The 14,469-nt window shown below is 40.5% G+C and overlaps 2 protein-coding genes across 2 annotated transcripts; both read left to right on the forward strand.

The window, feature by feature from the left end:
- LOC126613642 (protein ALP1-like) lies at positions 1 to 5,210 on the forward strand. The gene is made up of 4 exons (XM_050281221.1): positions 1 to 219; positions 3,404 to 3,452; positions 4,282 to 4,507; positions 4,603 to 5,210. Exons 3-4 carry the CDS (start codon positions 4,405 to 4,407, stop codon positions 5,058 to 5,060), a joined length of 561 nt encoding a protein of 186 aa, XP_050137178.1. The 5' UTR covers positions 1 to 219; positions 3,404 to 3,452; positions 4,282 to 4,404; the 3' UTR covers positions 5,061 to 5,210.
- Positions 5,211 to 7,215: 2,005 nt separating this feature from the next.
- On the forward strand, positions 7,216 to 12,348 carry LOC126613641 (protein ALP1-like). The gene is made up of 5 exons (XM_050281220.1): positions 7,216 to 7,357; positions 10,542 to 10,590; positions 11,187 to 11,325; positions 11,420 to 11,645; positions 11,741 to 12,348. The coding sequence occupies exons 4-5, from the start codon at positions 11,543 to 11,545 to the stop codon at positions 12,196 to 12,198; spliced, it is 561 nt and encodes a 186-aa protein (XP_050137177.1). The 5' UTR covers positions 7,216 to 7,357; positions 10,542 to 10,590; positions 11,187 to 11,325; positions 11,420 to 11,542; the 3' UTR covers positions 12,199 to 12,348.
- The last annotated feature ends 2,121 nt before the right edge of the window (positions 12,349 to 14,469 follow it).

Raw genomic sequence — 14,469 nt, forward strand, 5'->3', positions numbered from 1 at the left:
GGGATTCGCTAGGACTAAGGGGGGGCTTAGCCGTTCTTCACGAGGGATCCCAAATTCGGGCGGACTCGTAAGCCAGAGAAACCGCGTCTTCCCACATCTCACATCCCACATCGTCCTCATCTCTGCGTCTGCCCTCGTCGTCGTCCTTGCCGTGCTCCCACATCGTCCTCACGCTCATCGTCGTCCTTGCATCTGGTCGCTGTCATCTGCCTCTAGTCGGTAAGCTTCGAATCTTGGATTTTTTTTCGTCGATTTGTGTGGATTTGTTTGTGATATTAACTGAGGTTTATTTGATTTTGTTGTTTTGGGTTTGAGAAATTCATAATATACAAGTGGATTTGCAATTGAACAAATTAGGGTTTTGTTATTTAGGTGAAATTGAGATTAGAATTTGGGGTTTTCATAAGATGAAATTGAGATTAGTCTCAGGTGTGTGCTCTCTGTGTGTGTGTTTGTGTGTACCGAAAAAAATTTGTCTGTGTGTTTGTGTGTGTGTGAGTGTGTTTGTGTGTGTGTGTGTGTATGTAATCTGTGTAACCTGTGTAATATCTGTGTGTGTGTGAGTTGTGTGTGTAAAATGTGTGTGTAATCTATCCGTGTGTGTGTGTGTGTAACCTGTGTTATTTGCAGTGTGTGTGTGTGAGTTGTGTGTGTAAAATGTGTGTGTAATATGTCCGTGTGTGTGTGTAATCTGTTTTTGTGTGTATGTGTGTGAGTTGTGTGTGTAAAATGTGTGTGTGAGTGTGAGTGTGAGTGTAAGTGTTTGTGTGTGTGTGTGTGTTTGTGTGTGAGTGTGAGTGTAAGTGTGAGTGTGAGTGTAAGTGTGAGTGTGAGTGTGTGTGAGTGTGAGTGTGTGTGCAGTGTGTGTGTGTATGCAGTGTGTGTGTGTGTGTGCAGTGTGTGTGTGTGTGTGCAGTGTGTGTGTGAGTGTGTATGCAGTGTGTGTGTGTCTATGCAGTGTGTGCAGTGTGTGTGTGTCTATGCAATGTGTGCAGTGTGTGTGTGTGGGCGCAGTGTGTGTGTGTGTGTGTATGTATGCAGTATGTATGCAGTGTGTGTGTGTGTGCAGTGTGTGTGTGTGTGTGCAGTGTGTGTGTATGCAAGTATGTATGCAGTGTGTGTGTGTGAGTATAAAAACAGAGTGTGTGTGTGAGGGTAAGAGTGTGTTGCACTCTGTCCCCGTGTGTGTGTGTGTCACTGTGTTCAGTGTGTGAGTGTGAGTGTGTGTGAGTGTGAGTGTGTGTGCAGTGTGTGTGTGTATGTAGTGTGTGTGTGTGTGCAGTTTGTGTGTGTGTGCAGTTTGTGTGTGTATGCAGTGTGTGTGTGTGCAGTTTGTGTGTGTGTGCAATTTGTGTGTGTATGCAGTGTGTGTGTGCAGTTTGTGTGTGTGTGTATGTGTGTGTCCAGTGTGTGTGTGTGTGTGACTGTGTTCAGTGTGTGAGTGTGAGTGTGTGTGCAGTGTGTGTGTGTGTATGCAGTGTGTGTGTGTGCAGTTTGTGTGTGTGTGTGTATGTATGTAGTATGTATGCAGTGTGTGTGTGTATGTATGCAGTATGTATGCAGTGTGTGTGTAAGTGTGAGTGTGAGTGTGAGTGTGAGTGTGAGTGTAAGTGTAAGTGTGCAGTGTGTGTGTGTGTGTTTGTGTGTGAGTGTGAGTGTGTGTGTGTTTGTGTGTGAGTGTGAGTGTGAGTGTGAGTGTGTGTGAGTGTGTGTGCAGTGTGTGTGTGTATGCAGTGTGTGTGTGTGTGTGTGTGCAGTGTGTGTGTGAGTGTGTATGCAGTTTGTGTGTGTGTGTGCAGTGTGTGTGTGAGTGTGTATGCAGTGTGTGTGTGTCTATGCAGTGTGTGCAATGTGTGTGTGTCTATGCAGTGTGTGCAGTGTGTGTGTGTGTGCGCAGTGTGTGTGTGTGTGTGTATGTATGCAGTATGTATGCAGTGTGTGTGTGTGTGTGCAGTGTGTGTGTGTGTGCAGTGTGTGTGTGTGTGTGTATGTATGCAGTATGTATGCAGTGTGTGTGTGTGTGTGCAGTGTGTGTGTGTGTGCAGTGTGTGTGTGAGTGTGTATGCAGTTTGTGTGTGTGTGTGCAGTGTGTGTGTGAGTGTGTATGCAGTGTGTGTGTGTCTATGCAGTGTGTGCAGTGTGTGTGTGTCTATGCAGTGTGTGCAGTGTGTGTGTGTGCGCAGTGTGTGTGTGTGTATGTATGCAGTATGTATGCAGTGTGTGTGTGTGTGTGCAGTGTGTGTGTGTGCAGTGTGTGTGTGTGTGTGCAGTGTGTGTGTATGCAAGTATGTATGCAGTGTGTGTGTGTGAGTATAAAAACAGAGTGTGTGTGTGAGGGTAAGAGTGTGTTGCACTCTGTCCCCGTGTGTGTGTGTGTGTCACTGTGTTCAGTGTGTGAGTGTGAGTGTGTGTGAGTGTGAGTGTGTGTGAGTGTGAGTGTGTGTGCAGTGTGTGTGTGTATGTAGTGTGTGTGTGTGCAGTTTGTGTGTGTGTGCAGTTTGTGTGTGTATGCAGTGTGTGTGTGTGCAGTTTGTGTGTGTGTGCAATTTGTGTGTGTATGCAGTGTGTGTGTGCAGTTTGTGTGTGTGTGTATATATGCAGTGTGTGTATGTGTGTGTCCAGTGTGTGTGTGTGTGTGACTGTGTTCAGTGTGTGAGTGTGTGTGCAGTGTGTGTGTGTGTATGCAGTGTGTGTGTGTGTGTGTGCAGTGTGTGTGTGAGTGTGTATGCAGTTTGTGTGTGTGTGTGCAGTGTGTATGCAGGGTGTGTGTGTAGTGTATGCAGTGTGTGTGTAAGTGTAGTGTATGTAGTGTGTGTGTGTGTGTGCAGTGTGTGAGTGTGAGTGTGTGTGTGTGCAGTGTGTATGCAGGGTGTGTGTGTAGTGTATGCAGTGTGTGTGTAAGTGTAGTGTATGTAGTGTGTGTGTGTGTGCAGTGTGTGAGTGTGAGTGTGTGTGTGTGCAGTGTGTATGCAGGGTGTGTGTGTAGTGTATGCAGTGTGTGTGTAAGTGTAGTGTATGTAGTGTGTGTGTGTTTGTGTACTGTGTGTGCAATGTGTATACAGTGTGTGTGTTTGTGTACTGTGTATGCAGTGTGTGTGTATGCAGGGTGTATGCAGTGTGTGTATGTATGTATGCACTGTGTGTGTACTTGCAGGGTGTGTGTGTAGTGTATGCAGTGTGTGTGTGTAGTGTATGTAGTGTGTGTAGTGTATGCAGTGTATGTAGTGTGTGTATGTATGTACTGTGTTTGCAGTGTGTATGTATGCAGTGTGTGTGTAGTGTATGCAGTGTATGTATGTACTGTGTTTGCAGTGTGTATGTATGTACTGTGTATACAATGTGAATGTTTTGTATTGTGTGGGGTTGATGCTGAATTGCAATTTGTTGTGGTTGTTGGTTGCAGAGAAGAGGAGCATAAACGGAAGGCTAAGGCTAAGGCTACTGCATTACAGGTGTCCTTTAATTTCCCTTTTCACATGCAATGCCTAGCAATGATAGCAATCCTCATACTAGTGTTCTTAGACACATGTTTATAGATGTATAAGAGTAGAACATTTTGAATATGATGCCTCGGGTTAATGAAAACTTTTTTTTTTCAACGCCATATGTATATTTGTTGCCTCGGGTTAATGATTTAGTTAATTTGTTTTTTGTTTTTTGTTTTTGTTTGGATAGATATGGATCGAAGGAAGCTTTTATTGATCTTATTGTTAGAGATGTCTTATTTGGAAACAATTTGTATTTGTACGATTCTTGTGGTGATGATGCTACGTGGCAAACAGAGACATGTTGAACGACCCACATTGACTAACCGTTCACTTATTAGACGAGAGATTAGTTTGTGTTATCTGAATGGTATAATAGGGAATACTGATACTGAATGTGTTAACGAATTGAGAATGGATAGAAGGACTTTTGGCATATTATGCGACTTACTTCGTCAAGATGGGAGGGTAAAAACTGATGGTTTGGTGTCTGTAGAGGAACAGGTGTGTATGACTTTACAAATATTAGCACATCATACTAAGAATCGTAGTGTTGGCGGTAGATTTTATAGGTCGGGAGAGACTATAAGTAGGTATTTCAATAGCGTATTGCAAGGAATTTTGCGATTACAAGGTTTCCTACTAAAAGTCCCACAGCCTGTGCCTATTGATTCTACAGATGCTAGGTGGCGATGTTTTAAGGTATGATGAGAAATATTTTTCATTTTCCTTAAGCTTTAACTCTTCATTCCCTTTGTATAAATTAACAAAAAGTTTTTTATTTTTTATTTTTAAGAATTGCTTGGGAGCATTGGATGGAACACACATTGATGTGCATGTACCTGAAATTGACAAACCAAGATACCGAACAAGAAAGGGTCGAGTCGCAACTAATGTGTTAGGTGTGTGTTCAGGAGATATGCAGTTCATATATGTGTTTCCGGGGTGGGAGGGTTCCGCATCAGACTCTAGAGTGCTACATGATGCAATTAGTAGGCCTAATGGTTTTAAGGTACCAGCGGGTAAGACTATTACTTAGTCTCAACTTTCTAAGTTAGGTTTAGTTCTGTTTGTCAACTACAAAACACTAATAAGGTCTGTTTTTTTTTTTCATTAGGTTGTTATTACCTTGTAGATGGTGGTTATACAAATGGTGAAGGATTCCTTGCACCCTATAGAGGAATACCTTATCATTTATCTGAATGGGAGGGACGAACACCTTCTAATAAGGAAGAATATTTTAACATGAAGCATTCTAAGGCAAGGAATGTAATTGAACGCTGTTTTGGCTTGCTAAAAGGAAGGTGGTCGATACTAAGGAGTCCATCTTTCTATCCGATAAGGACACAAGGTCGAATAATTACCGCTTGTTGCCTACTACACAATCTTATTAGGCAAGAGATGTCAGTAGATCCAATGGAGAATTTGCCAATAATAGAAGATGGACAAAATACAGAAGAAGGTGAATATGTTGGTAGTGTTCAATCATCGGACCAGTGGACTGCAATGAGGAATGATATGGCTGAGGAAATGTATAATGAGTGGAGAGCAATTAGGAACCAGCAACCGAACTAGCTATATGTTTTAATGATAACATTTTATTTTAGTATTCCTTTTTATCATGCATTTGTTAGATATTAGCACAATGATTGGATGGTATGCAAATTAATTGGATATTATGCAAGTTGATTGGATATTATGCAAGTTGATTGGATATTATGCAAATTGATTATTTGTATGGTATTTTCCTTCATTAAAATATTTTAGTATTCCTTTTTATCATGCATTTGTTAGATATTAGCACAATGATTGGATGGTATGCAAATTAATTGGATATTATGCAAGTTGATTGGATATTATGCAAGTTGATTGGATATTATGCAAATTGATTATTTGTATGGTATTTTCCTTCATTAAAATATTTTTTGTTTAGGTATGGATAACGAAAATATTTTGAATGCTACTCAAGAGCCAAAAGGAAGAAGGCGTAAATGGGAAGCATTTGAGGAAGAAGTATTACTAGGAGTTCTTGAGGATTTTGTTGCTCGGAAGCAACGGTGTGACACCGGTGCTTTCAAACAAGGTACTTTGGTTGAAATAGCAAAAGCTGTCAATGTTTTATGTCCTCATTCAAATATAAAGGCAAATCCACATATTGAGTCCAAGTTGAAGAAATGGAAAAAAACATATAGTATGGTCGTTGACATGATAAACACAAGTGGATTTGCATGGAATGATGTCAAAAAGTGCGTTGAAGTTGACAGTGATGACGCATGGCAAACTTATGTGCAGGTTCATATCCTATTTTATTTATGCATTAGTTATATTCTTGCTCCTATATTTGATACGCATGCTAAATTTTAGTTTTGCTATGTTGATATAATCTTAGAGAAATAAAGAAGCCGATGGATGGAGAAGCAAACCTTTTCCACTGTTTGATAGATTTGCATATATATTTGGAAAAGATCGGGCTACGGGTAATGTAGCCGAAACCCCTGCTCAAATGGTGGAGGAACAAAGTCATGATCATGTTGGTGAAAGTGATATTGGAGGTGATAATTTTGTTTCTTCAATGAACCAACAAAGCCAACAAAGCACCCCATCTGAAAATAGCCAAAGAAAGAGGAAAAGAGCTGTGGGAAGTTCAAGTGATGGAACCGAGGCAATTATCAGTGGACTGAAAGATTTTTATGTTGAAAGTGGGAAGAGGATGCAAATGGTAACTGAAGCTTTAGTTCAAGGTACTGCAGATCATACTGACATAGCTAATGAACTTGAAGCAATGGGTCTCTCTCCTATGGATCAAATTGATGCATTGTCTCTTATTTTGGATAAACCAAAAAATGTGGGAGTGTTCAGGGCAATCAAACCGGAACTCAAGAAAGTGTTCGTCCAAAGACTTTTAAGAGACAACGCAAGCGGATGAGGATTTTGGCTAATGTTAACATGGATGTATTTTATTAACGTTAACATGGATGTATTTTATTAATCATACAGTCTTATGTTATGACTTATAACTTAGCTTTGCACTAGTATTTTGGCTTATGTTAACTAGCCATTTTGTAAATTATGGAGATCTATTTTGGCTAATGTTAACTAATGTTAACTAGGATTTTCTAAATTATGGAGATCTTATGTACTTGTATTTGTTGAAGTTGCATGTATTGGCCACTATTATTTTTCTTCTGTTGGGTGATAGAGTTTAAATCAAGCTACATTTGCAAATTAAACCCAATTCTATTAGCAGGTAATAGAAACAAAACAATTGTCAATTTTTTTTAAGATTCATAATATACATGGCAAAAATATGCTCCAATTAACCCATATCATGAGATTTGTAGCATTACTCTATTACACAATGACAAAAATTTGTAGTCCTAGTCTAAGCAAACACAAATCTGGTGAACAGTACTGTTTTTCTTATCCTGCTTCTTAGTCCGAGACTGCACCAAACGCTTCACTAAGTTAGTCCAGCTTAGTCCAGTCTAAGCCAGTCCAGCTTAGTCCCGGCAGCTAGTCCAGTCCGAGACAGTCCGGCGCAACAAACGCACCCTTAGGGCACGTTTGTTTGACAGGATTCGCTGGGACTGGACTGGACTAGACTATAGTCCAGTGTTTGGTGGGTACCGGGATTAGCTTTAATGAGCTTAGGTGGGATTCGCTAGGACTAAGGGGGGGCTTAGCCGTTCTTCACGAGGGATCCCAAATTCGGGCGGACTCGTAAGCCAGAGAAACCGCGTCTTCCCACATCTCACATCCCACATCGTCCTCATCTCTGCGTCTGCCCTCGTCGTCGTCCTTGCCGTGCTCCCACATCGTCCTCACGCTCATCGTCGTCCTTGCATCTGGTCGCTGTCATCTGCCTCTAGTCGGTAAGCTTCGAATCTTGGATTTTTTTTCGTCGATTTGTGTGGATTTGTTTGTGATATTAACTGAGGTTTATTTGATTTTGTTGTTTTGGGTTTGAGAAATTCATAATATACAAGTGGATTTGCAATTGAACAAATTAGGGTTTTGTTATTTAGGTGAAATTGAGATTAGAATTTGGGGTTTTCATAAGATGAAATTGAGATTAGTCTCAGGTGTGTGCTCTCTGTGTGTGTGTTTGTGTGTACCGAAAAAAATTTGTCTGTGTGTTTGTGTGTGTGTGAGTGTGTTTGTGTGTGTGTGTGTGTATGTAATCTGTGTAACCTGTGTAATATCTGTGTGTGTGTGAGTTGTGTGTGTAAAATGTGTGTGTAATCTATCCGTGTGTGTGTGTGTGTAACCTGTGTTATTTGCAGTGTGTGTGTGTGAGTTGTGTGTGTAAAATGTGTGTGTAATATGTCCGTGTGTGTGTGTAATCTGTTTTTGTGTGTATGTGTGTGAGTTGTGTGTGTAAAATGTGTGTGTGAGTGTGAGTGTGAGTGTAAGTGTTTGTGTGTGTGTGTGTGTTTGTGTGTGAGTGTGAGTGTAAGTGTGAGTGTGAGTGTAAGTGTGAGTGTGAGTGTGTGTGAGTGTGAGTGTGTGTGCAGTGTGTGTGTGTATGCAGTGTGTGTGTGTGTGTGCAGTGTGTGTGTGTGTGTGCAGTGTGTGTGTGAGTGTGTATGCAGTGTGTGTGTGTCTATGCAGTGTGTGCAGTGTGTGTGTGTCTATGCAATGTGTGCAGTGTGTGTGTGTGGGCGCAGTGTGTGTGTGTGTGTGTATGTATGCAGTATGTATGCAGTGTGTGTGTGTGTGCAGTGTGTGTGTGTGTGTGCAGTGTGTGTGTATGCAAGTATGTATGCAGTGTGTGTGTGTGAGTATAAAAACAGAGTGTGTGTGTGAGGGTAAGAGTGTGTTGCACTCTGTCCCCGTGTGTGTGTGTGTCACTGTGTTCAGTGTGTGAGTGTGAGTGTGTGTGAGTGTGAGTGTGTGTGCAGTGTGTGTGTGTATGTAGTGTGTGTGTGTGTGCAGTTTGTGTGTGTGTGCAGTTTGTGTGTGTATGCAGTGTGTGTGTGTGCAGTTTGTGTGTGTGTGCAATTTGTGTGTGTATGCAGTGTGTGTGTGCAGTTTGTGTGTGTGTGTATGTGTGTGTCCAGTGTGTGTGTGTGTGTGACTGTGTTCAGTGTGTGAGTGTGAGTGTGTGTGCAGTGTGTGTGTGTGTATGCAGTGTGTGTGTGTGCAGTTTGTGTGTGTGTGTGTATGTATGTAGTATGTATGCAGTGTGTGTGTGTATGTATGCAGTATGTATGCAGTGTGTGTGTAAGTGTGAGTGTGAGTGTGAGTGTGAGTGTGAGTGTAAGTGTAAGTGTGCAGTGTGTGTGTGTGTGTTTGTGTGTGAGTGTGAGTGTGTGTGTGTTTGTGTGTGAGTGTGAGTGTGAGTGTGAGTGTGTGTGAGTGTGTGTGCAGTGTGTGTGTGTATGCAGTGTGTGTGTGTGTGTGTGTGCAGTGTGTGTGTGAGTGTGTATGCAGTTTGTGTGTGTGTGTGCAGTGTGTGTGTGAGTGTGTATGCAGTGTGTGTGTGTCTATGCAGTGTGTGCAATGTGTGTGTGTCTATGCAGTGTGTGCAGTGTGTGTGTGTGTGCGCAGTGTGTGTGTGTGTGTGTATGTATGCAGTATGTATGCAGTGTGTGTGTGTGTGTGCAGTGTGTGTGTGTGTGCAGTGTGTGTGTGTGTGTGTATGTATGCAGTATGTATGCAGTGTGTGTGTGTGTGTGCAGTGTGTGTGTGTGTGCAGTGTGTGTGTGAGTGTGTATGCAGTTTGTGTGTGTGTGTGCAGTGTGTGTGTGAGTGTGTATGCAGTGTGTGTGTGTCTATGCAGTGTGTGCAGTGTGTGTGTGTCTATGCAGTGTGTGCAGTGTGTGTGTGTGCGCAGTGTGTGTGTGTGTATGTATGCAGTATGTATGCAGTGTGTGTGTGTGTGTGCAGTGTGTGTGTGTGCAGTGTGTGTGTGTGTGTGCAGTGTGTGTGTATGCAAGTATGTATGCAGTGTGTGTGTGTGAGTATAAAAACAGAGTGTGTGTGTGAGGGTAAGAGTGTGTTGCACTCTGTCCCCGTGTGTGTGTGTGTGTCACTGTGTTCAGTGTGTGAGTGTGAGTGTGTGTGAGTGTGAGTGTGTGTGAGTGTGAGTGTGTGTGCAGTGTGTGTGTGTATGTAGTGTGTGTGTGTGCAGTTTGTGTGTGTGTGCAGTTTGTGTGTGTATGCAGTGTGTGTGTGTGCAGTTTGTGTGTGTGTGCAATTTGTGTGTGTATGCAGTGTGTGTGTGCAGTTTGTGTGTGTGTGTATATATGCAGTGTGTGTATGTGTGTGTCCAGTGTGTGTGTGTGTGTGACTGTGTTCAGTGTGTGAGTGTGTGTGCAGTGTGTGTGTGTGTATGCAGTGTGTGTGTGTGTGTGTGCAGTGTGTGTGTGAGTGTGTATGCAGTTTGTGTGTGTGTGTGCAGTGTGTATGCAGGGTGTGTGTGTAGTGTATGCAGTGTGTGTGTAAGTGTAGTGTATGTAGTGTGTGTGTGTGTGTGCAGTGTGTGAGTGTGAGTGTGTGTGTGTGCAGTGTGTATGCAGGGTGTGTGTGTAGTGTATGCAGTGTGTGTGTAAGTGTAGTGTATGTAGTGTGTGTGTGTGTGCAGTGTGTGAGTGTGAGTGTGTGTGTGTGCAGTGTGTATGCAGGGTGTGTGTGTAGTGTATGCAGTGTGTGTGTAAGTGTAGTGTATGTAGTGTGTGTGTGTTTGTGTACTGTGTGTGCAATGTGTATACAGTGTGTGTGTTTGTGTACTGTGTATGCAGTGTGTGTGTATGCAGGGTGTATGCAGTGTGTGTATGTATGTATGCACTGTGTGTGTACTTGCAGGGTGTGTGTGTAGTGTATGCAGTGTGTGTGTGTAGTGTATGTAGTGTGTGTAGTGTATGCAGTGTATGTAGTGTGTGTATGTATGTACTGTGTTTGCAGTGTGTATGTATGCAGTGTGTGTGTAGTGTATGCAGTGTATGTATGTACTGTGTTTGCAGTGTGTATGTATGTACTGTGTATACAATGTGAATGTTTTGTATTGTGTGGGGTTGATGCTGAATTGCAATTTGTTGTGGTTGTTGGTTGCAGAGAAGAGGAGCATAAACGGAAGGCTAAGGCTAAGGCTACTGCATTACAGGTGTCCTTTAATTTCCCTTTTCACATGCAATGCCTAGCAATGATAGCAATCCTCATACTAGTGTTCTTAGACACATGTTTATAGATGTATAAGAGTAGAACATTTTGAATATGATGCCTCGGGTTAATGAAAACTTTTTTTTTTCAACGCCATATGTATATTTGTTGCCTCGGGTTAATGATTTAGTTAATTTGTTTTTTGTTTTTTGTTTTTGTTTGGATAGATATGGATCGAAGGAAGCTTTTATTGATCTTATTGTTAGAGATGTCTTATTTGGAAACAATTTGTATTTGTACGATTCTTGTGGTGATGATGCTACGTGGCAAACAGAGACATGTTGAACGACCCACATTGACTAACCGTTCACTTATTAGACGAGAGATTAGTTTGTGTTATCTGAATGGTATAATAGGGAATACTGATACTGAATGTGTTAACGAATTGAGAATGGATAGAAGGACTTTTGGCATATTATGCGACTTACTTCGTCAAGATGGGAGGGTAAAAACTGATGGTTTGGTGTCTGTAGAGGAACAGGTGTGTATGACTTTACAAATATTAGCACATCATACTAAGAATCGTAGTGTTGGCGGTAGATTTTATAGGTCGGGAGAGACTATAAGTAGGTATTTCAATAGCGTATTGCAAGGAATTTTGCGATTACAAGGTTTCCTACTAAAAGTCCCACAGCCTGTGCCTATTGATTCTACAGATGCTAGGTGGCGATGTTTTAAGGTATGATGAGAAATATTTTTCATTTTCCTTAAGCTTTAACTCTTCATTCCCTTTGTATAAATTAACAAAAAGTTTTTTATTTTTTATTTTTAAGAATTGCTTGGGAGCATTGGATGGAACACACATTGATGTGCATGTACCTGAAATTGACAAACCAAGATACCGAACAAGAAAGGGTCGAGTCGCAACTAATGTGTTAGGTGTGTGTTCAGGAGATATGCAGTTCATATATGTGTTTCCGGGGTGGGAGGGTTCCGCATCAGACTCTAGAGTGCTACATGATGCAATTAGTAGGCCTAATGGTTTTAAGGTACCAGCGGGTAAGACTATTACTTAGTCTCAACTTTCTAAGTTAGGTTTAGTTCTGTTTGTCAACTACAAAACACTAATAAGGTCTGTTTTTTTTTTTCATTAGGTTGTTATTACCTTGTAGATGGTGGTTATACAAATGGTGAAGGATTCCTTGCACCCTATAGAGGAATACCTTATCATTTATCTGAATGGGAGGGACGAACACCTTCTAATAAGGAAGAATATTTTAACATGAAGCATTCTAAGGCAAGGAATGTAATTGAACGCTGTTTTGGCTTGCTAAAAGGAAGGTGGTCGATACTAAGGAGTCCATCTTTCTATCCGATAAGGACACAAGGTCGAATAATTACCGCTTGTTGCCTACTACACAATCTTATTAGGCAAGAGATGTCAGTAGATCCAATGGAGAATTTGCCAATAATAGAAGATGGACAAAATACAGAAGAAGGTGAATATGTTGGTAGTGTTCAATCATCGGACCAGTGGACTGCAATGAGGAATGATATGGCTGAGGAAATGTATAATGAGTGGAGAGCAATTAGGAACCAGCAACCGAACTAGCTATATGTTTTAATGATAACATTTTATTTTAGTATTCCTTTTTATCATGCATTTGTTAGATATTAGCACAATGATTGGATGGTATGCAAATTAATTGGATATTATGCAAGTTGATTGGATATTATGCAAGTTGATTGGATATTATGCAAATTGATTATTTGTATGGTATTTTCCTTCATTAAAATATTTTAGTATTCCTTTTTATCATGCATTTGTTAGATATTAGCACAATGATTGGATGGTATGCAAATTAATTGGATATTATGCAAGTTGATTGGATATTATGCAAGTTGATTGGATATTATGCAAATTGATTATTTGTATGGTATTTTCCTTCATTAAAATATTTTTTGTTTAGGTATGGATAACGAAAATATTTTGAATGCTACTCAAGAGCCAAAAGGAAGAAGGCGTAAATGGGAAGCATTTGAGGAAGAAGTATTACTAGGAGTTCTTGAGGATTTTGTTGCTCGGAAGCAACGGTGTGACACCGGTGCTTTCAAACAAGGTACTTTGGTTGAAATAGCAAAAGCTGTCAATGTTTTATGTCCTCATTCAAATATAAAGGCAAATCCACATATTGAGTCCAAGTTGAAGAAATGGAAAAAAACATATAGTATGGTCGTTGACATGATAAACACAAGTGGATTTGCATGGAATGATGTCAAAAAGTGCGTTGAAGTTGACAGTGATGACGCATGGCAAACTTATGTGCAGGTTCATATCCTATTTTATTTATGCATTAGTTATATTCTTGCTCCTATATTTGATACGCATGCTAAATTTTAGTTTTGCTATGTTGATATAATCTTAGAGAAATAAAGAAGCCGATGGATGGAGAAGCAAACCTTTTCCACTGTTTGATAGATTTGCATATATATTTGGAAAAGATCGGGCTACGGGTAATGTAGCCGAAACCCCTGCTCAAATGGTGGAGGAACAAAGTCATGATCATGTTGGTGAAAGTGATATTGGAGGTGATAATTTTGTTTCTTCAATGAACCAACAAAGCCAACAAAGCACCCCATCTGAAAATAGCCAAAGAAAGAGGAAAAGAGCTGTGGGAAGTTCAAGTGATGGAACCGAGGCAATTATCAGTGGACTGAAAGATTTTTATGTTGAAAGTGGGAAGAGGATGCAAATGGTAACTGAAGCTTTAGTTCAAGGTACTGCAGATCATACTGACATAGCTAATGAACTTGAAGCAATGGGTCTCTCTCCTATGGATCAAATTGATGCATTGTCTCTTATTTTGGATAAACCAAAAAATGTGGGAGTGTTCAGGGCAATCAAACCGGAACTCAAGAAAGTGTTCGTCCAAAGACTTTTAAGAGACAACGCAAGCGGATGAGGATTTTGGCTAATGTTAACATGGATGTATTTTATTAACGTTAACATGGATGTATTTTATTAATCATACAGTCTTATGTTATGACTTATAACTTAGCTTTGCACTAGTATTTTGGCTTATGTTAACTAGCCATTTTGTAAATTATGGAGATCTATTTTGGCTAATGTTAACTAATGTTAACTAGGATTTTCTAAATTATGGAGATCTTATGTACTTGTATTTGTTGAAGTTGCATGTATTGGCCACTATTATTTTTCTTCTGTTGGGTGATAGAGTTTAAATCAAGCTACATTTGCAAATTAAACCCAATTCTATTAGCAGGTAATAGAAACAAAACAATTGTCAATTTTTTTTAAGATTCATAATATACATGGCAAAAATATGCTCCAATTAACCCATATCATGAGATTTGTAGCATTACTCTATTACACAATGACAAAAATTTGTAGTCCTAGTCTAAGCAAACACAAATCTGGTGAACAGTACTGTTTTTCTTATCCTGCTTCTTAGTCCGAGACTGCACCAAACGCTTCACTAAGTTAGTCCAGCTTAGTCCAGTCTAAGCCAGTCCAGCTTAGTCCCGGCAGCTAGTCCAGTCCGAGACAGTCCGGCGCAACAAACGCACCCTTAGGCTTCCATTCTCTACATGAGAGAGTTTACTTTCAAAGTGCAAAAATGCAAAATTCTGCATGCATGCAAATAAACCTACAACACCCATGTATATATACTGGTTGGAGCGTTATGCACTAATTGTCTAACTCACAAGTTGACGTGTTTATCATAATAATTAATTGGGTAATCAAGATCAGCACGCATTGATTTTCTAACACACAAATTGACGTATTTATCATAATAATTGATCAGGGAATCAAGATCAACACGTGAGAGTATAAATATGAATAATAATTGATCAAATTATC

Source organism: Malus sylvestris, unplaced genomic scaffold (genome assembly GCF_916048215.2).
Source record: "Malus sylvestris unplaced genomic scaffold, drMalSylv7.2, whole genome shotgun sequence".
NCBI classification, from domain to species: Eukaryota; Viridiplantae; Streptophyta; class Magnoliopsida; order Rosales; family Rosaceae; genus Malus; species Malus sylvestris.